The 24,913-nt window shown below is 40.0% G+C and overlaps 1 protein-coding gene across 1 annotated transcript; it reads left to right on the top strand.

The window, feature by feature from the left end:
* The first annotated feature begins 7,972 nt into the window (after positions 1 to 7,972).
* Positions 7,973 to 24,895, top strand: APOOL (apolipoprotein O like). Its single transcript, XM_056539615.1, has 9 exons — positions 7,973 to 8,107; positions 9,414 to 9,518; positions 9,622 to 9,741; positions 9,855 to 9,909; positions 12,357 to 12,455; positions 16,507 to 16,598; positions 16,789 to 16,905; positions 18,186 to 18,375; positions 24,683 to 24,895. The coding sequence occupies exons 1-9, from the start codon at positions 8,096 to 8,098 to the stop codon at positions 24,778 to 24,780; spliced, it is 888 nt and encodes a 295-aa protein (XP_056395590.1). The 5' UTR covers positions 7,973 to 8,095; the 3' UTR covers positions 24,781 to 24,895.
* Positions 24,896 to 24,913: the final 18 nt, after the last annotated feature.

Raw genomic sequence — 24,913 nt, forward strand, 5'->3', positions numbered from 1 at the left:
ATACACTATATATAGGGGAGTAGTGTTATATATACAGTATATAGAGCTTATATATAACAGGTCATGTATACACTATATAGAGTAATGTTATATATACAGTATATAGAGCCTATAGATATAACAGGTCGTGTATGAACTATATAGGGGAGTAGTGTTATATATACAGTATATAGAGCTTATATATATAACAGGTCATGTATACACTATATGTAGAGGAGTAGTGTTATATATACAGTATATAGAGCATATATATATATATATATATAACAGGTCATGTATACACTATATATAGGGGAGTAGTGTTATATATACAGTTTATAGAGCCTATAGATATAGCAGGTCATGTATACACTATATATAGGGAGTAGTGTTATATATACAGTATAAAGAGCCTATAGATATAACAGGTCATGTATAAACTATATAGAGGAGTAGTGTTATATATACAGTACATAGAGCCTATATATATATATATATATATATATATATATATATATATATATATAACAGGTCATGTATACACTATATAGAGGATTCGTGTTATATATACAGTATATAGAGCTTATATATATAACAGGTCATGTATACACTATATATAGGGGAGTAGTGTTATATATACAGTATATAGAGCCTATAGATATAACAGGTCATGTATACACTATATATAGAGGAGTAGTGTTATATATACAGTATAAAGAGCCTATAGATATAACAGGTCATGTATACACTATATATAGAGGAGTAGTGTTATATATACAGTATATAGAGCTTATATATATATATATATAACAGGTCATGTATACACTATATATAGGGGAGTAGTGTTATATATACAGTATATAGAGCCTATAGATATAACAGGTCATGTATACACTATATATAGGGGAGTAGTGTTATATATACAGTTTATAGAGCCTATAGATATAGCAGGTCATGTATAAACTATATAGAGGAGTAGTGTTATATATACAGTACATAGAGCCTATAGATATAACAGGTCATGTATACACTATATAGAGGAGTAGTGTTATGTATACAGTATATAGAGCTTATATATATATAACAGGTCATGTATACACTATATAGAGGAGTAGTGTTATATATACAGTATATAGAGCCTATAGATATAGCAGGTCATGTATAAACTATATAGAGGAGTAGTGTTATATATACAGTATAAAGAGCCTATAGATATAGCAGGTCATGTATAAACTATATAGAGGAGTAGTGTTATATATACAGTACATAGAGCCTATATATATAACAGGTCATGTATACACTATATAGGGGAGTAGTGTTATATATACAGTATATAGAGTCTATAGATATAACAGGTCATGTATAAACTATATAGAGGAGTAGTGTTATATATACAGTACATGGAGCCTATAGATATAACAGGTCATGTATACACTATTTAGAGGAGTAGTGTTATATATACAGTATATAGAGCTTATATATATATATAACAGGTCATGTATACACTATATAGAGGAGTAGTGTTATATATACAGTATATAGAGCTTATATATATATAACAGGTCATGTATACACTATATATAGGGAGTAGTGTTATATATACAGTATAAAGAGCCTATAGATATAACAGGTCATGTATACACTATATATAGAGGAGTAGTGTTATATATACAGTATATAGAGCTTATATATATATAACAGGTCATGTATACACTATATAGAGGATTCGTGTTATATATACAGTATATAGAGCCTATAGATATAACAGATCATGTATACACTATATAGGGGAGTAGTGTTATATATACAGTATACAGAGCCTATAGATATAACAGGTCATGTATACACTATATATAGAGGAGTAGTGTTATATATACAGTATATAGAGCTTATATATATATATATATAACAGGTCATGTATACACTATATAGAGGAGTAGTGTTATATATACAGTATATACAGCCTATAGATATAACAGGTCATGTATACACTATATATAGAGGAGTAGTGTTATATATACAGTATATAGAGCTTATATATATATAACAGGTCATATATACACTATATATAGGGGAGTAGTGTTATATATACAGTATATAGAGCCTATAGATATAACAGGTCATGTATACACTATATATAGGGGAGTAGTGTTATATATACAGTTTATAGAGCCTATAGATATAGCAGGTCATGTATAAACTATATAGAGGAGTAGTGTTATATATACAGTACATAGAGCCTATATATATATAACAGGTCATGTATACACTATATAGAGGAGTAGTGTTATATATACAGTATATAGAGCTTATATATATAACAGGTCATGTATACACTATATAGAGGGGAGTAGTGTTATATATACAGTATAGAGCCTATAGATATAACAGGTCATGTATACACTATATAGGGGAGTAGTGTTATATATACAGTATATAGAGCCTATAGATATAACAGGTCATGTATAAACTATATAGAGGAGTAGTGTTATATATACAGTACATAGAGCCTATATATATAACAGGTCATGTATACACTATATAGGGGAGTAGTGTTATATATACAGTATATAGAGTCTATAGATATAACAGGTCATGTATACACTATATATAGAGGAGTAGTGTTATATATACAGTATAAAGAGCCTATAGATATAACAGGTCATGTATACACTATATATAGAGGAGTAGTGTTATATATACAGTACATAGAGCCTATAGATATATATAACAGGTCATGTATACACTATATAGAGGAGTAGTGTTATATATACAGTATATAGAGCCTATAGATATAACAGGTCATGTATAAACTATATAGAGGAGTAGTGTTATATACACAGTATATAGAGCTTATATATATATATAACAGGTCATGTATACACTATATATAGGGGAGTAGTGTTATATATACAGTACATAGAGCCTATATATATATATATAACAGGTCATGTATACACTATATAGAGGAGTAGTGTTATATATACAGTATATAGAGCTTATATATATATAACAGGTCATGTATACACTATATAGAGGAGTAGTGTTATATATACAGTATATAGAGCTTATATATATAACAGGTCATGTATACACTATATAGAGGAGTAGTGTTATATATACAGTATATAGAGCCTATAGCTATAACAGGTCATGTATACACTATATAGGGGAGTAGTGTTATATATACAGTACATAGAGCCTATAGATATAATAGGTCATGTATACACTATATATAGGGGAGTAGTGTTATATACAGTATATAGAGCCTATAGATATAACAGGTCATGTATACACTATATAGGGGAGTAGTGTTATATATACACAGTATATAGAGCCTATAGATATAACAGGTCATGTATACACTATATATAGAGGAGTAGTGTTATATATACAGTACATAGAGCCTATATATATATATATATATATATATATATATAACAGGTCATGTATACACTATATAGAGGAGTAGTGTTATATATACAGTATATAGAGCTTATATATATATAACAGGTCATGTATACACTATATAGAGGAGTAGTGTTATATATACAGTATATAGAGCCTATAGATATAACAGGTCATGTATACACTATATATAGAGGAGTAGTGTTATATATACAGTGCCTATAGATATAGCAGGTCATGTATACACTATATATAGAGGAGTAGTGTTATATATACAGTATACAGAGCCTATAGATATAGCAGGTCATGTATACACTATATAGAGGAGTAGTGTTATATATACAGTATATAGAGCCTATAGATATAACAGGTCATGTATACACTATATATAGAGGAGTAGTGTTATATATACAGTATATAGAGCTTATATATATAACAGGTCATGTATACACTATATATAGGGGAGTAGTGTTATATATACAGTATATAGAGCCTATAGATATAACAGGTCATGTATACACTATATATAGAGTAATGTTATATATACAGTCAGGGCCGGTTTAAGAATAAGTGAGGCCCTGGGCAAAATTAAAAATGAGGCCCCTGAAATGCGTGACCAATGATCACTATGTTGCGCTCCCTGAATTGCGCTGCATCTCATCTATTGTGAGTAAATGGAATTGCTTTGTAAACCACAAGTGACTACAACATGACAAAGGTAATAATTCATCCAGGATAACATTTCTGGCTTCAGTAATTTGGGGGTCGCAAAGCTTAAAGGGGTCCTCCTCTGCTAGACATCTTATCCCCTATCCAAAGGATAGGGGATAAGATGTCTGATTGCGGGGGTCCCGCCACTGGGGCCCCTGCAATCTTCCGCAGCACCAATTGTTCTAAACAAACGCCGGGTTCCTGCGGCAGTGGTCGTGACGTCATGGCCAAGCCCCCCCATTCATGTCTATGGGAGGGGGCGTGTCAGCAGACACGCCCCCTCCCATAGACATGAGTGAAGGGGGCGTGGCCACAACATCACGATCACGGCCTCCTGTTCCGAGCGTTCTGAACAAAATGTTCTGGAGCACCGTACCCCTTCTGCTTCAAATTTCTGTTTTGAATTGGGGGCGGAAAATCCGTCCGGAATAGTGGCGTAATGCTCGCGGAAATAACAAAATTCCAACTGCAACAGAAAAATAGGCTTTGGGGGCGGAAATCACTCTACCAAACTTTTGCAAGTAGACAGGTGGAATTTCAATAGTGTGAACCCAGCCTAAGGTGTACGTTCAGATGAGCGGATTTTCTGCCTGTATTACACTGCGGATCTGCCGCTGAAGGACCCTCTGTATGCTGCCTTTACATGTGCCTGCTCGGAGCGGCAATACACCGCTATATGCAGACACACTGCGATGTGCAAGTCACCGCGCATGCGCAGTGTACTCGCACACATCGCGGCTGCTTCCCCTCCTCAATTAGCCAGACCGAGAGCTGCCGCGATGTGCGAGTATATGCGTGGCGCATGCGCGTGGCGACTCGCACATCGCAGTGTGTCTACATGTAGCGCCGTATTGCCGATCCGAGAAGGCACATGTAAAGGCAGCATATAGAGGTCCTTCAGTGGCGGATCCGCAGTGTAATACAGGCAGAAAATCCGCTCATCTGAACGTACCCTAATAGTTCTCCTCTTAGTGCCCCGCACTGTAATGATAAACATATATACTATCCCAACGGAAAATAACGAGGTGCTTAAAACATAACTATTACTATTATTACTGGTAAAACCCACCCTCACTCAAAACGTGGATACCAAACAAAAAAGGAGAAAGAATATAACTCAACATAAAAAAATCTTTTCCATGTCCGCCTGGGACTAGTAGTTCCACTGACCCACGCGGTACAGTACTATGGGGATGTATGCAAGCTGATGAGTAAACACATATAAAGCTTACACACTATCCACCAGCATTTCCACAAATGGATCCAGTGTATACACGGTACAGTGTCTAGGACACATGCAACACTATATTGACACAAGGAGTTTGTCGGTCCTGCACAATAAGAAAGCCCCAGTGCCGACGCGTTTCTGCAGGTACCTACTATATCATGTATACCTGGCACCTGCTTCCTCAGGGGAATTAAAGGGAGCTAAAAATATGCGCTATTTTTTTTAGCTCCCTTTAATTCCCCTGAGGAAGCAGGTGCCAGGTATACATGATATAGTAGGTACCTGCAGAAACGCGTCGGGCCTGGGGCTTTCTTATTGTGCAGGACCGACAAACTCCTTGTGTCAATATAGTGTTGCATGTGTCCTAGATACTGTACCGTGTATACACTGGATCCATTTGTGGAAATGCTGGTGGATAGTGTGTAAGCTTTTTATGTGTTTACTCATCAGCTTGCATACATCCCCATAGTACTGTACCGCGTGGGTCAGTGGAACTACTAGTCCCAGGCGGACTGGGAAAAGATTTTTTATGTTGAGTTATATTCTTTCTCCTTTTTTGTTTGGTATCCACGTTTTGAGTGAGGGTGGGTTTTACCAGTAATAATAGTAATAGTTATGTTTTAAAGCACCTCGTTATTTTCCGTTGGGATAGTATATATGTTTATCTAATTTTTCGGTGCCAAATACCAATAAGGCTAGGTTCACACCACGTTTTTGCAATACAGTTTTTTTTCAGGTTTTTTGATTAAAAAAAACGGATTCCTCAAAACCTGACTAAACTTTATCAAAACGTGTACAAAGTTTTATCCGTATACGGTTTGAAAAGTGATGTCCGGTTGCATCCGTTTTCTAAGAAAAAAAACGTATACGTTTTGAACTTTTCCCTCCATTATGAATAAAGTTTCACTTCTTTGATTGAAATTCCAAGAAAAAAAACTGTGCAAAGTCAAAAAACATATGGTAAAAACTGGATGGAACCGTACGCACATTCAGGTCTGTCCGGTTCCCATTGACTCCCATGTTAAAAAAAAAACGAATACGGGTCTATACGGTTTTTCACCTGGACCAAAAACCGTGGTAGGCCACGGTTTTCTGTCCAGAAAAAAAAAAAGTAAAAGACCGTGTGGTGTGAAAAACGGAGACAACCGTATACAATATGGTGCATACGGTTTTGAATGGAAAGTCTATGGGCGCGGTTTTCTGTACAGTTGCATACGTTTTTTTTTTTAAACCGTATCCAAAAACTGTATAGAAAATCGTGGTGTGAACCCACCCTAATCGTAGTTACTCGCATAGGCCAAAAACCTATATGCGCTATCATTGCACTGTAATGATGCCCACCTTTGTGAAGTAATGCCCCCGTTCTGTCTCTTATACCATTATAATGCCCTAACCTGACACCTCTTTATGCCTGTGTTCGCACTACTGTATTGTTGCCAGCCTGTCGTATGGAGTGCTGTATACTTTATACCAAAAACAGAGGTAACCGGACATTCACCTCACGGGACGCTCCTCACTGGTTTCCTGTTTAGTGATGAGAATACACGGTTCTAGATCACGGATCAGGCACCAGTGGGGGAGATTTATCAAAACCTGTCCAGTTGCCCATAGCAACCAATCAGATCTCTGCTTTCACTTTGCAGAGGCCTTGTTAAAAATGAAAGAAGCCATCTGATTGGTTGCTATGGGCAACTGGACAGGTTTTGATAAATCTCCCCCCTATATGAACACCGCCTGCATCTAAGGCCATAACACAAACCAAACTAAGGTCCAAATCTAGGATATATACTGAATATTTTGTGTTTAAAGGGGTACTCCGTTGGAAACATGCTATCCCCTATCCTTTGGATAGGGGATAAGATGTTAGATTGCGGGGGTCCCGCCACTATGGGAGGGGGCGTGACGGCCGTATCATTTGGATAGGGGATAAGATGTCTAGAAGGGGGGTGGCCCTTTAAGGGGGTTAAATATTAAATTTAACCCCCACACAATATCTGTTAGTGGTTCTATTGACCTGCTGTATATCTCATTTCTATGGCGTGAATACACACTGATCCCTATGGCACCCTCCCCACCATGCTTTACCATGTTACTTTTCTTCTTCTCTATATCCATTGTAGGCGCCCATAGACAACACACACATTTACATAAGATCTGCCAGGACCTGCGATGACTCCTATAGGCTAGAACTCCTGATGATGTCATCAAAGGTCCTAGAAGAATCTAAGTGTGTGTGTGTGCAGTTTATGGGGGTATTTCCCAATCAGAGTGCCTCCAGCTGTTGCAAAACAACAACTCCCAGCATGACCAGGCAGCCGAAGGCTGCCTGGGCATGCTGGGAGTTGTAGTTTTGCAACAGCTGGAGGCACCCTAGTTGGGAAACACTAGTCTATAGGCTCTGTGTAGCTTTCGGGCTATATTCTCACTACTGCAATTTGCTGCTATTTACTAAAAATCGCGGCAAAGACGCTGCGATTTTACCGCGATTTTGTGCCAAAATGCAGTATTGTGAATATGGACCTAAAGCTGTTCTGGGGGCCCCCGTTTGGATGGGGGCCGTGGGTAATTGCCCAGGTTGCCCCCCTGGTCATGAATTATATATTAGGCACTACAGATAAGTGACAGCTCTAAGCCCCGCCCCATACCGTAAGTCTTCAGACAGGCCCGACCACGTGACTAGATGTCGCTGCCGCTGTGTGAGGAGGTTTGGTCCTCGCTGGTCTCCGTACTGACCCCCTGAGTGCTCGGGAGGAGGCGGAGGGCGCCGCCATGGTGTCCAAGGTGAGTGCCGGCTCTACAGAGGAGCTAGTGATGTGTCCTGACAGGCTCTTATATCCGGCACTGACGCGGGGAATGCTGGGACTTGTTGTCCTAGATATGTACCTGCTGCACCCCAATATATACACGCTGCACTCTGCTGGACCCCTATATATACACTATAATACACTGCTGACCCCCTATATATCTATATATATATATATATATATACACTATAATACACTGCTGGACCCCTATATATATATATATATATATATACACTATAATACACTGCTGACCCCCTATATATCTATATATATATATATATATATATATATATATATATATACATACACTATAATACACTGCTGGACCCCTATATATCTATATGTACACTATACTACACTGCTGGACCCCTATATATCTATATGTACACTATAATACACTGCTGGACCCCTATATATCTATATGTACACTATACTACACTGCTGGACCCCTATATATCTATATGTATACTATAATACACTGCTGGACCCCTATATATCTATATATACACCGCTGGACCCCTATATATCTATATGTACACTATAATACACTGCTGGACCCCTATATATCTATATGTACACTATACTACACTGCTGGACCCCTATATATCTATATGTATACTATAATACACTGCTGGACCCCTATATATCTATATATACACCGCTGGACCCCTATATATCTATATGTACACTATAATACACTGCTGGACCCCTCTATATCTATATGTACACTATAATACACTGCTGGACCCCTATATATATATATATATATATATATATATATATACATACATACACACTATAATACACTGCTGGACCCCTATATATCTATATGTACACTATAATACACTGCTGGACCCCTGTATATCTATATGTACACTATTCTACACTGCTGGACCCCTATATATCTATATATACACCGCTGGACCCCTATATATATATATATATGTATGTACACTATAATACACTGCTGGACCCCTATATATCTATATGTATACTATACTACACTGTTGGACCCCTATATATCTATATATACACCGCTGGACCCCTATATATCTATATATACACATCGGGACCCCTATATATCTATATGTACACTATAATACATTGCTGGGCCCCTATATATATATATATATATATGTACACTATAATACACTGCTGGGCCCCTATATATCTATATACGCTATAATACACTGCTGGGCCCCTATATATCTATATATACGCTATAATACACTGCTGGACCCCTATATATCTATTTATACACTGCTGTACCCCTATATATACAGATATTCAAGCTGGCAGCGGTGCCCGCCGGACTGGTCGTCTCCTCCTACGGCTTCTACGCGGTTTCTGACCGTGAAGCCAAAGGTGATCGTCTGAACCCCCAGCAGGTAACCACATCGCAGGGCCAGCCATAAACTGACGGGGGCGCTGTGCTGTCATTAGGCCATAGTGATTTCCTGGCTTATCGTTCGTGCCTTTCTCTCCTCCTAGTTGTCACTTTACGTTGTTCCTCCACAAGAGTCGCGATTCGTTGAAGCACAGCCGGGCCGCGTGCAGTGCGCGTTCTCTGCCGTGCGGAAAGCCGTGTGGCCTGTGATAACCTGGACTCAGGTGAGGACTGTCACGTCACAAGGACCCGGTCATAATCTGATTTGGGGTGGGATGAATCTTCTGGTTACATTTGTATCGTCCTGTGTTACATTGTATCATTCTGCTTCCTGTAGAATTCCTGCAGATCAGTGAGGAATGGAGTGGAGGAAACCATACAGTTTGGGAAAGGTAAGAGCTGCACGAGCAGGTACAGAGGGGGCAGCACTGTAGGGTCCAATGTCGGCTGATCCGCAGCGTAAAATAGGCTGTGGATCCGCCCGTGTTAATGAGCCCTAAGGGTACGTTCACAGCTACAGGATCTGCTGCATATTTATGCTGCATATTTACTGCAGCTGATTTTGCTACTCATTGAAGTCAATGGGTAGCAAAATCAGCTGCAGAAAATATACAACAGATACTGTACATGTGAACGGAACTAAGGGTCTATTTACATGTACAGTATCCTGCGCAGGATTTAAGGCTGCGGTTTTTTGCTGCAGAGGTCAGTGCAAACAAAATAACTGAAGGAAGCTTCAAATCCTGCGCATAAAATATGCAGAGGATCATGTGTGTGTGTGAATACACCCTAAATAAATACTCATCTCAGCTTAATCCCCATCTATAGCATAGGGGATAAGGAGCTGATTAGTGGGGGTCTGATGGCTGTGATCCCACAGAGTGCACCGCGCCTGCGCAGATACCACTACAATCATTCTCTACGGCACTGCTGAACATTTCTAAATGGTTTTCAGACACGAAGCGATAATATTCTGGTGCATTCATATTAGTAAATCTGCCCCATTGTAATTTGCTCCATGTGGATCAATCATGGGTTATTGGAAAGCAATGTTTTTAGCACTATCCTAGTCACAATGGGGGTTATTTATCATTGTGTTCTATTGCTTTTTCTGGTCTACATTTCCAAATTTTAGTTATTTTTGCGCTAATTGCCTTTTTTTTATTTTATTTTTTTATTATTTTTTTTTTTTTGTTAAGCGTTTTTTTTCCAAGTTCTAAAATCCATCATTTTGACATTTTGATGTTGCTAGACCATTTTTTAAAGTGACGGATGCAGTGGTCACGAATTTATATTCTGTGTTTTTTTTATGTTTGCGCAAATTTTGCTGCAACTGGCCCCCCAAAAAAAATAAAAAAAAATAAATACACAGATCTAGACCACCTCCCGACCAGGTCCAAAAAAGATTACTACTCCTGTCTGTTTGCAAAAAATAATAAATCATCAGTTGGAGTGAAAGAGAGAGAATAAGGTAGAGAATAAGAATGTTTTAAAGACATAAAAAGTTTAAAAAATAAAAATAAAAATGTGCAAATGAAAAGTAAAGCAGTTGTCCGTATGAAACAATCAGACCTATTTTTTTTAGCTACAAAAAAAGGAAGGTAAAGAATTAAGAAACAATAAGATTGTAAGCAATGGCCAAATTCTAACAATTTCATGAGCCCAAGTTTAAAAATATATCCGACAGTGATAAAAAAAAAAAAAAAAAGTGAAAGGTAAAAATATATATATATATATATATATATATATATATATATATATATATATATATATATACTGTTCAACTAAAACCTCCGTCTCCTGAACAATAATTAAAAAAAAAAAAAAATTCCTGCCCTGCGTCAATGTGAGACTCTCCGTGCAGACCTTCTTCTTTTAGACATTAAAGGGGTTATCCAGGAAAAAACTTTTTTTTATATATATATATATATATATATATATATATATATATATATATATATATATATATATATATATATATATATATATATATATATATATATATAATATCAACTGGCTCCAGAAAGTTAAACAGATTTTTAAATTACTTCTATTAAAAAAATCTTAATCCTTTCAGTACTTATGAGCTTGTGAAGTTAAGGTTGTTCTTTTCTGTCTAAGTGCTCTCTGATGACTCCTGTCTCGGGAACCGCCCAGTTTAGAAGCAAATCCCCATAGCAAATCTCTTCTAAACTGGGCGGTTCCCGAGACACATGTCATCAGAGAGGATTTAGACAGAAAAGAGCAACCTTAACTTCAGAAGCTCATAAGTACTGAAAGGATTAAGATTTTTCAATAGAAGTAATTTACAAGTCTATTTAACTTTCTGGAGCCAGTTGATATATAAAAAAAAAGTTTTTTTTCCTGGAATACCCCTTTAATTTGCCTTAAAATTAAAAATAAAACAAATTAAAGCCAAACACACAGACAAGCTCCTCAGAAGCAGGATAGACGTGATCTGAAAGCTGCGGCAGAAAATGATCTGGGTGTAGATCTGCGTGAAATTTTTCACGGTCACTGCGACAATATGATAAATTTGGGGCAGCACCCCAAAAAAATTAGCTAGCCAAGACCATTGATAAATAACCCCCCAATGTGACTTCTATTATTATCCTCGGGGAAAAAAGTAACTTTGCCAAAAATGTAAAAGTTGTAAAAAAAAATTTATTTTTTTTAGCTTGCTGCGTTTTTTATTAAAAAAGATATGATCCTGACCACTTTTGTTTACTTTTTTAAGTCTTTTTTTTTTTTAAGTTTGTTTAAGAAACGCTACTCCTCCCCCCCCCCCCACATTGACATTGATGATATAATTTTATTTCCCCCCCCCCCATTTTTCTAGATAGTTACGCCTACCTGAAGAACCCGCCCCCCGAGTTTCTGCCACGAGTGGGGATCATCTCCGTCAGTGGATTGGCTGGCTTGGTTTTAGCCAGAAAAGGTAAAAAGTTTGCTACAAAATACATTTTGTATCTCTGGAGGTCAGATGAGGATATGCGCCCACCACATATGTATGCTCATTTGCAGGAAGGGGTTTAATGAAGACTATTCAAAGGGTTGCTTACTTTTGCATTTAGGAAGCTCACTAAAATTAGTGTAAATACATTGTATCCATTAAAGGGAACCAATCATCAGATTTTACCCTATATAATGCTTGGCAAAGCGTTATATAGGGTAAAATCTTTATTTTCACCATTCCCGGGGGACGCTCCTGCCCCCAGGGATGGTGAAGATATGAAGTTATAAACTAGTCACCGCCGTCGCCGTAAGTAGTCACCTGGGCGGGGCTCTTCTCATCTACTCCCGTTCTTCGGCCGGCAGCGACGCCCCCTCCGCTTGATTGATGGGCCGCGTCATTGCTCTGCTCCATCTGTTCAGTGAGCGGAACAATGACGCGGCCCATCAATCAAGCGGAGGGGGCGTCGCTGCCGGCCGAAGAACGGGAGTAGATGAGAAGAGCTCCCCGCCCAGGTGACTACTTACGGCGGCGGCGGTGACTAGTTTACAACTTCATATCTTCACCATCCCTGGGGGCAGGAGCGTCCCCTGGGGATGGTGAGGACAACAATTTTACCCTAGATAACGCTTTGCCAAGCATTATATAGGGTAAAATCTGATTGATTCCCTTTAAAGGGATTTATTTATTTATTTATTTTTTAAATCAACTGGTCCCAGAAAGTTAAACAGATTTGTAAATTACTTCTATTAAAAAATCTTAATCCTTCCAGTACTTATTAGCTGCTGAATACTGTAGAGGAAATTCTTTTCTTTTTTTTAACAAAATGCTCTCTGCTGATATCATGACCACAGTGCTCTCTGCTGACATCTCTGTCCATTTTAATAACTGTCCAGAGTAGGAGAAATTCTCCATAGAAACCATATGCTTCTCTGGATAGTTCCTAAAATGGACAGAGATGTCAGCAGAGAGCACTGTGCTTGTGATGTCAGCAGAGAGCTCTGTGTTCCAAAAAGAAAAGAATTTCCTCTGTAGGATTCAGCAGCTAATACGTACTAGAAGGATTAAGATTTTTTAATAGAAGTAATTTACAAATCTGTTTAACTTTCTGGCACCAGTTGATTTAAAAAAATAAAAAATAAAAAAGTTTTCCACTGGAGTACCCCTTTAACTCACCAGCATTATTCCTGCAGTGTTGTCTGTTTCATTATAGCTCAGTTACATCCATACATTATCTAAGCTTTCATTTTGGCAGCTGTGTCATGTGATCCCCAGTCTGCCTACTAATCAAATACATGCTCTTCTCTGTAGAGGATATTTGTCTCCCTTTACCCCTTCATTTCATAGAATACACTGGAGACTTCCCAGCATGAAGCTGCATCTTGTAGAATACACTGGTGACCAGGGTCGGCTCTGCCTATAGGCAAACAAGGCAGAATGGATCGACAGTTATAGTTTTCTTAGAGCTGATACCGATAACCTGTGAACTTTCAGGCCGATAGCCGATAATTTATACCGATATTCCGTGCATTTTAATAGGAATCCCTATCACAGTGCTCCTCTTCCTCCATAGATTGATTGTGTGTGTGTGTGTGTGTGTGTGTGTGTGTGTATACATATACATATATATATATATATATATATATATATATATATATATATATATATATACTTCACAAGCTCCAAATCCAAATATTAAAAAAAAATTATTCGTTCAATGCTCTAAAGAATCAAAACGCCTGAAATGATCCCTTCATGTGCTGCTGAGATTCAGACCTCCTATATACATAGACTATACCATTAAAGATATGTCTTGGATGAAGTTGAGAATGGGGAAATAAGAAAGAACCATGATAATAACATTGTGATGATAAGGAAGTGGCCGGTGAGTTGGCGAGTACAAAGGATAATAAGATAATGGGAATACTTAAAGGGGTATTCCAGGAATATTTTTTATTTTGGACTATGCTACAGGGGCTGTAAAGTTAGTGTAGTCCATAATATAGTGTCTGTATCTGTGTGTGACGGTTTTCTCACAATTCTTCTGTGATTTCCCCCCCAATATTTATTTTTAACAGCATACAAAATGACTGTTGTCTCAGATTTTTCCCAGGTTGCAATGCGGCCAAGACCTGACTTCACTAGTCAGCTGATGACAGGGAGCCTGTCTGCTTCAATGGGTGGAGCGATCGCTTGGTGGGAGAGAAATCAATCTGCAACTAATGCAACAGCTGTAGGCACCCTGATTGAAAACCACAGGTCTTTTGAATGGATGCAGCTCATTTATGTCTCAATGGGTGGGGTGGCTGATGTGTGGGAGGGAGGAAAATGGAATTATGGGATTTGTAGTCAAAAAAAGAAAACTCAAGCCCAGTTCACAAAAAGCTAGCCACAGTGTTATGGTAATCTCACAACATAGCCATTTAGCCCCAAGACAAGCGCAGATCCTTCCTAAGCATGTCCAATACTGTCTGCCAGGTACGTACTAAAATCACCTCATGTTGGATAACCCCTTTAAATAGCTGTCACTGCAATAGCTATAGGTATCTGTATATAAAGAGATCGGTATCTCCGCAGCACATTGAGGTTGGGTTCACACTAGTGTTTCCCAACCAGTGTGCCTCCAGCTGTTGCAAAACTACAACTCCCTGCATGCCCGGACAGCCGAAGGCTGTCCGGGCATGCTGGGAGTTGTAGTTTTGCAACAGCTGGAGGCACACTGGGTGAAAACACTCCACCATGCGTTGCTGATGTTTATAGGAAGAACTAGAGAATTCTACATTCTACAATCTGGTAGCGCCTATTATGTAGGAGGAGTAGGATCTCTGCCAGATTCTCACCTCCCTCTTCCTTCGCTGCAATAATCTATTTTCCCAGGTATTACATGGTGCCCAGTGAGTCAGCGGCCATCCAGGTATGGGATGTTCCCAAGTAAACAAATAACCAGGCAATAAAGTGTTAATCCTGGACACATTATATCAAGTAAAGAAATAACCAGGCCATAAAGTGTTAATCCTGGACACACTTGGGGATATTTATCAAAACCTGTCCAGAGGCAAAGTAGCCCATAGCAACCAATCAGATCGCTTCTTTCATTTTTCAGAGGCCTTTTCAAAAATGAAAGTGAAAGAAGCGATCTGATTGGTTGCTATGGGCAACTCGGCAACTTTTCCTCTGGACAGGTTTTGATAAATTTCCCCCATTGTATCAAGTCAACAAATAACCAGGCCATAAAGTGTTAATCCTGGACACATTATATGAAGTAAACAAAAAACCAGGCCATAAAGTGTTAATCCTGGACACATTTATATCAAGTAAAGAAATAACCAGGCCATAAAGTGTTAATCCTGGACACATTTATATCAAGTAAAGAAATAACCAGGCCATAAAGTATTAATCCTGGACACATTGTATCAAGTAAAGAAATAACCAGGCCATAAAGTGTTAATCCTGGACACATTTGGGGATATTTATCAAAACCTGTCCAGAGGCAAAGTTGTTGAGTTGCCCATAGCAACCAATCAGATCGCTACTTTAATTTTTCACAGGCCTTTTCAAAAATGAAAGTGAAAGAAGCGATCTGATTGGTTGCTATGGGCAACTTTTCCTCTGGACAGGTTTTGATAAATTTCCCCCATTGTATCAAGTAAACAAATAACCAGGCCATAAAGTGTTAATCCTGGACACCTTTATATCAAGTAAACAAATAACCAGGCCATAAAGTGTTAATCCTGGACACATTGTATGAAGTAAAGAAGTAACCAGGCCATAAAGGGTTAATCCTGGACACATTGTATGAAGTAAAGAAATAACCAGGCCATAAAGGGTTAATCCTGGACACATTGTATGAAGTAAAGAAGTAACCAGGCCATAAAGGGTTAATCCTGGACACATTGTATCAAGTAAAGAAGTAACCAGGCCATAAAGTGTTAATCCTGGACACATTGTATCTTTTTATGACTCCTATCAAGGTTACTAAGTATCTTGAGCATAAACGTTATGAACCTTTGCGCCTGATCTCTTCCTCCCTTGATAGGTTCTAGGTTGAAGAAGGTCGTGTACCCGCTGGGTTTGGCCGCGCTGGGTGCGTCCGTCTGTTATCCGGCACACGCGGTTATCGTCGCCAAGGTAAGAGATTTTATGGTAGATGCTGTTTGTCGAGCCATGTGCTGGGCAGAAGGTTTGTGCCAAGATGACAATTCCTGAGAAATGACTGGATCACTGCTTGCTGTCAGTGAATGAGAACATTCATCGTAGTGTTGTTTTGCGGACGGTAGGGAATAATATATGAAATAATGTTTTCTGGCTGATTCCACAGTTGAGCAGTAAGAAACTATACAGCGCTGGTCATTGGACGTACGAATCCGTCAGCTCTTTATGGAAAACAAAACCTCAGAAAGAAGAAGCAATACCGGCCTCGTCGGAAGAAGTCAAGGTAAACAGGCGCTGGGCTCAAATCAACTGGTGCTAGAAAGTATTACAGATATGTAAATTACTTCTTTATAAAAATATTAATCCTTCCAGTACTTATCAGCTGCTATATGCTCCACAGGAAGTTGTGTAGTTCTTTCCAGTCTGACCACAGTGCTCTCTGCTGCCACCTCTGTCCATGTCAGGAGCTGTCCAGAGAAGAAGCAAATCCCCATAGTAAACAGTTCCTGACAGAGGTGTCAGCAGAGAGCACTGTGGACAGACAGGAAAGAACTACACATCTTCCTGTGGAACATACAGCAGCTGATCAGTACTGGAAGGGTTAAGATTTTTTAAAATAGAAGTAATTTACTAATCTGTTTAACTTTCTGGCAAAAAAAAAAAATTGTTTTCCACCTGAGTACCCCTTTAAATGCCCTTATTATAATGGCTAGGACTACTGGGACTGATGATGTTTATACTTGCAACTACTTTTCAAGGTTTGCGTAGGTCAATCTGGGGGGGGGCTATCTTACCTCTTTAGGTAGTTTGCCCCTTGTATATAGGATGCAGGAAGGACCGCCTGTAGTTGGCTAGTCCTTTGTAGTTAGGACCCCTGTAATTAGATGTAAAAAAATAAAAATAAATCCCATACTCACCTCACCCTCACTACAGTTGTCTCCTGATTCTACCTTCAGGATGCACACAATGGATGATCCAGGAGAAAGAGATGCTTCCGGCCTCTAGTGACTGTAAGCAGCTTCACTAGAGGCCGTCATCTTCCCCAATAGACTACCATGGGAACCACTATCAGGCTAGATAAAATCATGCTGCAGGCCTTATGCCAGTGCTTCCCAACCAGGGTGCCTCCAGCTGTTGCAAAACTACAACTCCCAGCATGCCCGGACAGCCAAAGGCTGTCCGGGCATGCTGGGAGTTGTAGTTTTGCAACAGCTGGAGGCGCCCTGGTTGGGAAGCACTGCTTTTTGCAGCCTGCAGGCCAGAGGCTCCCCACCACTGCTTCTATAGCCGTGTTGCCAAGAGGCCTGAATTTTTAGATAATTTGCAGCAGAATTCTACAGATGAAACTCCGATTTTTGGTCATGGGGCAGCAGATCTGGATGCACATTAATAGAATAACTGGGGGGTCTTATCAGCCAGGACCCCTCCAAACACAAGAACAGACGTCCTATCTCCCCTGAGTGAATGGAGCCGCAGCTCATATGCTCATCCTCAGCTGCATTCACTCCCTATGGGATTTCCGAACACTGAGCCAGTCCCACTTTTGTGTTATGTTCCTAACAGGTGACTACGAGAGAAGAGGACATCGGTGAAGCAGAGGCTGAGACGTCGCCTGCAAAACACGTTGTGCGAGAAGAGGCTGAGACGTCGCCTGCAAAACACGGTGTGCAAGATGAGCAGGAACCATCCGCCTCACCGGAGCCTTCATTACCTGTAGATCCAGAGAAAACTAGCACTACAAATGACTACACAGGTAAACTTACCATTACAGTTAGAGATGAGAGAACTTACAGTAAATTCCATTCGTCACGAACTTCTCGGCTCGGCAGTTGATGACTTTTCCTGCGTAAATTAGTTCAGCCTTCAGGTGCTCCGGTGGCTGGAAAAGGTGGATACAGTACTAGGAAAGAGTCTCCTAGGACTGTATCCACCTTTTCCAGCCCTCAGGAGTACCGGAAAGCTGAACTAATTTATGCAGGAAAAGTCATCAACTGCCGAGCCGAGAAGTTCGTGACGAATCGAATTTACTGTAAGTTCGCTCATCTCTAATTACAGTAACCATCCTGGGAGTGACCATGCATGACACAATCCCCAGCGCAGGCAAGGTCAGCGCAGGGCGTCAGGATCTGTGACGTCACTTTATGAGATCATTTGCCAATGGCTGCAAAATGGTTAACAAAATCTTACAATTTTATGGCAGCTGCGGTGTCTGCCTCAGCCAATGATTGGATTTCTGTGATTTGCTGGATACCCCCTTTAACCCCTTCCATCACATGACTGATCTGATAAGCGTGTATGGACCAAGTTTTTCACTTCAAACTATTAAAATATTTAATATTTATAATTATTGATGATAAAGCACGGTGAACAGTGTAAGGCTGGGTTCACATCACGATTTAATTATCGGATCATAAAATAGGACGAAATCGGATTGCAAAAAATCGTATACAATCCTATGTAAAAATGTCTTTGCTATCCGATTTAAAATCGTATCCAAAAATCGTACAAATGAAAATTCCATCCGATTTTTCAATAGAAATCTGATCCTGTTTTTCAAATTAATATGTCTGCCAATGGCAATAAAGTTTTATATATTTGAAGTGTATGTGTTTTGAAGTCTACTGCGCATGCGTACAAAACAATCGTGTGCGATTGATCTGATAGAATCGCACAGTCACACGATTCCATGATTTACATAGACATCAATAATAAAAAAAAATCTTACATGATTTCGATCCGATTTTTGAATCTGGACGAAAAATCGTGGACAACCACGATTTTACCTCCGATCGCGCAAAATCAGATGCGGATCAAAACTGATGCATTTGTCGTCTATCATTAATGAATGGAAGTCAATAGATACGACTTGGCGTGCAGATTTGTACGACTTCAAAGTTAAAAATCGTGAGAAGAAAGTGGATGGTAAAATCGTGATGTGAATGCGCCCTAAATGGGGAAAAAAATGGTAAACCCCAGAATTGTTGTGTTATTTTAACTGGTTAATAGCCGGGCCGGCTATTGACCCTTTAGATTGCCGCTGTCAAAGCTGACAGCGGCATCTAAAGGGACCTTTTAACCAGTTCCTGGTGGTCCAGTGTAGTGCTGGGCGATATGACCAAAAATGAGTATCACGGTATTTTTTTAAAGTATCACGGTATTTCACGTTTTTTTTTTTTTTTTTTTCATGCAGGACTGGGGGTTAACCTAATTTTCTAATAATTTAGACAAATTACTGCAGGTATTTGTGAGGGGGGGGGGGGTGTCAGAACAATCAGTGTTTCCCCAACCAGGGTGCCTCCAGCTGTTGCAAAACTACAACTCCCAGCATGCCCGGACAGCCTTCGGCTGTCCTGCCATGCTGGGAGTTGTAGTTTTGCAACAGCTGGAGGCACCCTAGTTGGGGAAACAGCGTTTTTTTTTTTTTTTCTTTTTACACTTTCCACTTTCTTTAAATTCCACATACAGTTCAATGGAGGTCCATAGACCTCCATTGATCTGTGCTGATTTGGTTAAGCCTGCTTTAGGCACTGACAGTCCACTATGGGGGTAGGAGCCTGAATGCAGGAGAGTCCCAAGGAAGAACTATAACACTACACATGGGGTTCTGTGTCCAGGACAATGAAGGTTCCTATGATCAGCTACTCTGCAGTGACAGAACAATAGACAGTGTGAAGGCCCGGCCTATACAAGCTCCTGCTGACGCCTCTACAGACTCACACACTGGGGTTTATTACTGACACCTTCCAGACAATAGGAGCGCGGCTGCAGCACTGGGACTGTAAGAGTGAGTATCTACACAGCGCACACTCAACCAAAACCCCATTCACATCTCTCCCCCAGCTCGGGGAACACACAGGCTCCCACACAAAGACACCGGCCGGCTTCTCCTCACACACAGGCCCGCCACTCCAGCCCGGGATAGCGGTTCTCCCATACTCCCCCGTCTCAACACATTCCGCCCTGACAGCAGGCAGCGCACTCCTCACCTCCTCCTCCGCTTCCCGCGGCTTCTCCGGGAAACATCAGAGCCAGGGGATGCAGTTTCACAAGTCTGCGCTTTCCCCTGGCTCTGATTGCAGAGAACGGGCGGGCAAAAGGCTGCAGGGGGAGAGGGGATGAGGAGTCTCATCCTGCTCTCCCCTGGCAGAGCGGAGCCATGGGCTCTAACTCATTCGGGGGTGGGGCCTCACCGGTATAGCGGTATGGGGCCAAATTCATATCATCTGACGGAAAAAAAACGGTATCAGGTATGAACCGGAATACCGCCCAGCACTAGTCCAATGTGGTGGATTGCCCCCCACCGGAGGGCTTACCTCTGCTTCCTTGCTGGCTGTAGCTCTGTTATTGATAGAGCTGGACCAGGCTTTATCAATGGAGCGCACAGGACACAGATCAATGTAGTTCTGTGTAACTACATTGATCTCTATGAGGAATCTAATGATTCCTCCTAAAAGTCCCCTAAGGGACAAATAAAGTGTTTTAAAAAAAAAAAAAAAAAGTTAAAAGTTTTAAAAAAAACACACATTAACCCCTTCCATATAAAAAAAAAATATATGTAAACATATGGGGTATCTCCGATAAGGCGAGGAGAAAAAAAAAACCTCAAAAACTGGCCCAGTACTGAAGGGGTTAAAGCCATTTAGATAAGAGTGAACAGTGAGCCAACAGCTCAGCTCTGCTACACCAGTATTTCCCAACCAGCGTGCCTCCAGCTATTGCAATAGTACAACGGCTGTCCGGGCATGCTGGGAGTTGTAGCTTTGCAACAGCTGGAGGCACCCTGGTTGGGAAATACTGCCATACACTGGAAACTATTTACTAGCCAAGCATAGCAATGCTGAATACAATAAACCCTCAAATCACCTATATTTTGTATTAATGCTCTTGAAAGTCCTTCGCTTCTGGATCCCCCTGATGTAACTTTGTTTTTTGACAAGGATACAAATCAGTGCTCATCCACCTCGACAGATCTTAACACCCAAAACAAGTAAAGCACAACAAACCTAAACTGGGAACAAGGGGGTTGTAAGGAACGGGGAATTCAGTGCAGGGGAGGTGGGAAAGGAGATGGAAGGGGTAGGAAAGTTGATTACGGCGCCTTAAAGCGGTTAATTCTGTTCCCTAGCTCAGTGGGCTGATCAGCTGAGAGGATGGGGGGAGGTCTCTTACCTTCCTTCCTGCCGTCTGATCGGTGCTCCAGGCTTGCGTTCATCTTTGTCAGGCTGAAGCAATGGAGCACCGATAACACTGATCAATGCTCTCCTATGCAGAAGCATTGATCAGTGTATTCAATCTAAAGATTACATGTTATAGTTCCCTATGGGGACTAAAAAAAGTGTAAAAAAAATTAATAAAAAAAGTAAATATGCATTAACCCCTTCCCTAATAAGTTTAAATCGCCCCCCTTTTCCCTTTTTTCAAATAAAAAAAAAATAAAAAATAAAAAATATGTGGGGTATTGACGTGTGCGTAAATGTCTGAACTAATAAAATATAATCTTAATTAAACTGCATGGTCAAAGGTGGAAGCGTAAAAAAAAATATTCCAGAGTCCAGAAATGTGTATTTTTGGTCACTTCATATACTAGAAAAAAAATGAATAAAACGCGATCAAAGGGTGCCATCAAAATAAAAAAGGTCCCGATAAAAACTTCCAATCATGGCGCAAAAAAATAAGCCCCCATACATCCCTATGTACGAAAGAATAAAGTTATAGGGGTCAGAAGGGGACAATTTTAAACATAACGGTACTAATTTTGGTGCATGTAGTTTATAATTTTTTTTTTTAAGTAGTAAAATAAAATAAAAGCTACATAAATTGGGTATCCATGTAACCGTATGGACCTACAGAATAAAGATAAGGTGTCATTTCAACTGAAAAGCGCACTGCGTAGAATCAGAAGCCCGGAAAATTTACTAAATGGAGTTTTTTTTTTTGTTTTGTATTTTCAATTTTGCCCCACAAATATATATATATATATATATATATATATATATATATATATATATATATATATATATTTATTATTATTATTATTATTTTTTTTTTTTTTTTCTGGTTTCGCTGTAGATTTTGTGGTGAAATGATTAAAGGGGTACTCCGGTGGAAAACATTTTTTTTTTAGGTCTTTATAAGTCAACTGGTGGCCAGAAAGTTAAACAGATTTGTAAATTATGCTTAGAAGAAGTAGAGTCACGGCACTGGGTAAATTTGCAATTAAAAGCCTTCTTGATTGCAGCATGGCAGGTTAAAGAGGAGCTGGACCAAGAAACGCCTTGACAAAGCGTAAATGCACGCGAAACCAGCGCTCGTCTGCGTTATGGTCCAGCTCCTCTTTAACCTGCCATGCTGTAATAAAGAAGGCTTTTAATTTCAAATGTACCCAGTGCCGTGACTCTACTTCTTCTAAGCAAGATTTCTGGACGACTTGTCTTTCCACTGAGCACGGGTTCTTGTGCATACAGCCTCTACACTGCTATTGACGTCCAAGTTGATTAAAAAAGAAAAGAATTTCCTCTGTAGCATACAGCTGCTAAAAAGTACTGGAAGGGTAAAGATTTTTTAATAGAAGTAATTTACAAATCTTAGGTGTGATTCCTGCATCTAACCTAAGATTTGTAAATTACTTCTATTAAAAAATCTTTACCCTTCCAGTACTTTTTAGCAGCTGTATGCTACATAGGAAATTCTTTTATTTTTGAATTTCTTTTTTGTCTTGTCCACAGTGCTCTCTGCTGACACCTCTGTCCGTGTCAGGAACTGTCCAGAGCAGCATAGGTTTGCTATGGGGATTTTCTCCTACTCTGGACAGTTCCTGATACGGGCATCAGGTGTCAGCAGAGAGCACTGTGGACAAAAAATAGAAATTCAAAAAGAAAAGAATTTCCTCTGTAGCATACAGCTGCTAGAAAATACAGGAAGGGTAAAGATAGATATAATTATTATTATTTTTTTTTAATAGAAGTAATTTACTAATCTGTTTAACTTTCTGGCACCAGTTCATAAAAAAAAAAAATAAGTTTTCCACTGGAATACCCCTTTGATGGCATTACAAAGTAAAATTGGTGGCGCAAAAAAAAAGTCCTCATATGGGTCTGTAGGTGGAAAATTGAAAGTGTTATGATTTTTAGAAGGGGAGGAGGAAAAAAAACAAAAATGCAAAAATTAAAAATGGCCCGGGAGCAAAGGGGTTAAACCAGGCAATCAAGGGGAGGAGATTCAACTCCACAATGCAGGACAGGTACTTGAAGGAAGTGGGAAAGACACACTTAGATGTTGCAACCACTAAAATCCTGAAGATGGCACTATTGTAGTCAGAGACTTAGCTAAATATAACAGGTCACTGCCTGTAAGGATGCTGATCAGTGCGATCTGTCACTGCGGGAGACCAGGGTCCTTGTGCCTGCGAGTCCGGGGGTGCTGGGAACCAGAAAGCCCAAAGTCATATACCAAATACAGCTTAGCTGCTGTAGCTTGACTCCTACGACTTGCACGGACGATCCGGTGTCAGACCTGCAGCAGGGCGCTCAGAGGCGAGGCGACTGCCGGCGAAGTTTCGCGCTGATTGAGCTCCTTCCAGCCTCGTACAAGGCCGGAAGAAGCGCAATCAGCGCGAAACTTCGTACGAGGCCGGAAGAAGCGCAGTCAGCGCGAAACTTCGTACGGGAAAATTCGTACGAGGCAGGAAGAAGCGCAATCAGCGCGAAACTTTGTCTGCAGTCGCCTCGCTTCTGAGCGCCCTGCTGCAAGTCTGACACCGGATCGTCCGTGCAAGCCGTAGGAGTCAAGCTACAGCAGCTAAGCGGTGAGTGCGGGTACCTGTTTCTCCAGTGCGTACATTAAGATGTTGGACAACAGTGGGAGGAAGGGACACATTCATAGCTACGTTCTTGGAACAGTTTATCTTGTAGTTGCTCAACCTACCAAAATCCCCCAGCACAGACGAGAGCAGGGAGCGAAGTCTCCGGGGAGGAGATGTACAGGAGAAGGTCGTCAGCGAATGCAAAGCATTTAAAGTGCTTATCCTTCACCTGTTACTTTGTATTTTATATCCCTTACAGAGTCGCCAAAGGACATGAAGTTTCAGCCCCCACCGGAGCTTGTTGACCACGGGCAGTCGAACCCTGAGGATGTAGATCTGTACAGCACCAGATCCTGAGCGGCCGCCCCCGGATCCCGTTAATGAAGGTCTCCACAGAAAACTTTTTTTCTAACCTCCTAACTCACGTGTTTTACTTTCTCACATTTGATAAAATAAATAGAGACGTCCAAGACGCGGTGGTGATCCGGTC

The sequence above is a fragment of the Hyla sarda genome, chromosome 9 (genome assembly GCF_029499605.1).
Source record: "Hyla sarda isolate aHylSar1 chromosome 9, aHylSar1.hap1, whole genome shotgun sequence".
Lineage (NCBI taxonomy): Eukaryota > Metazoa > Chordata > Amphibia > Anura > Hylidae > Hyla > Hyla sarda.

Coding starts and splice junctions, on each gene's coding strand:
- APOOL (XM_056539615.1), top strand. Junction 9,519..9,621: donor ATCGTCTGAACCCCCAGCAG/GTAACCACATCG, acceptor CTCTCCTCCTAG/TTGTCACTTTACGTTGTTCC. Junction 16,599..16,788: donor ACGCGGTTATCGTCGCCAAG/GTAAGAGATTTT, acceptor CTGATTCCACAG/TTGAGCAGTAAGAAACTATA.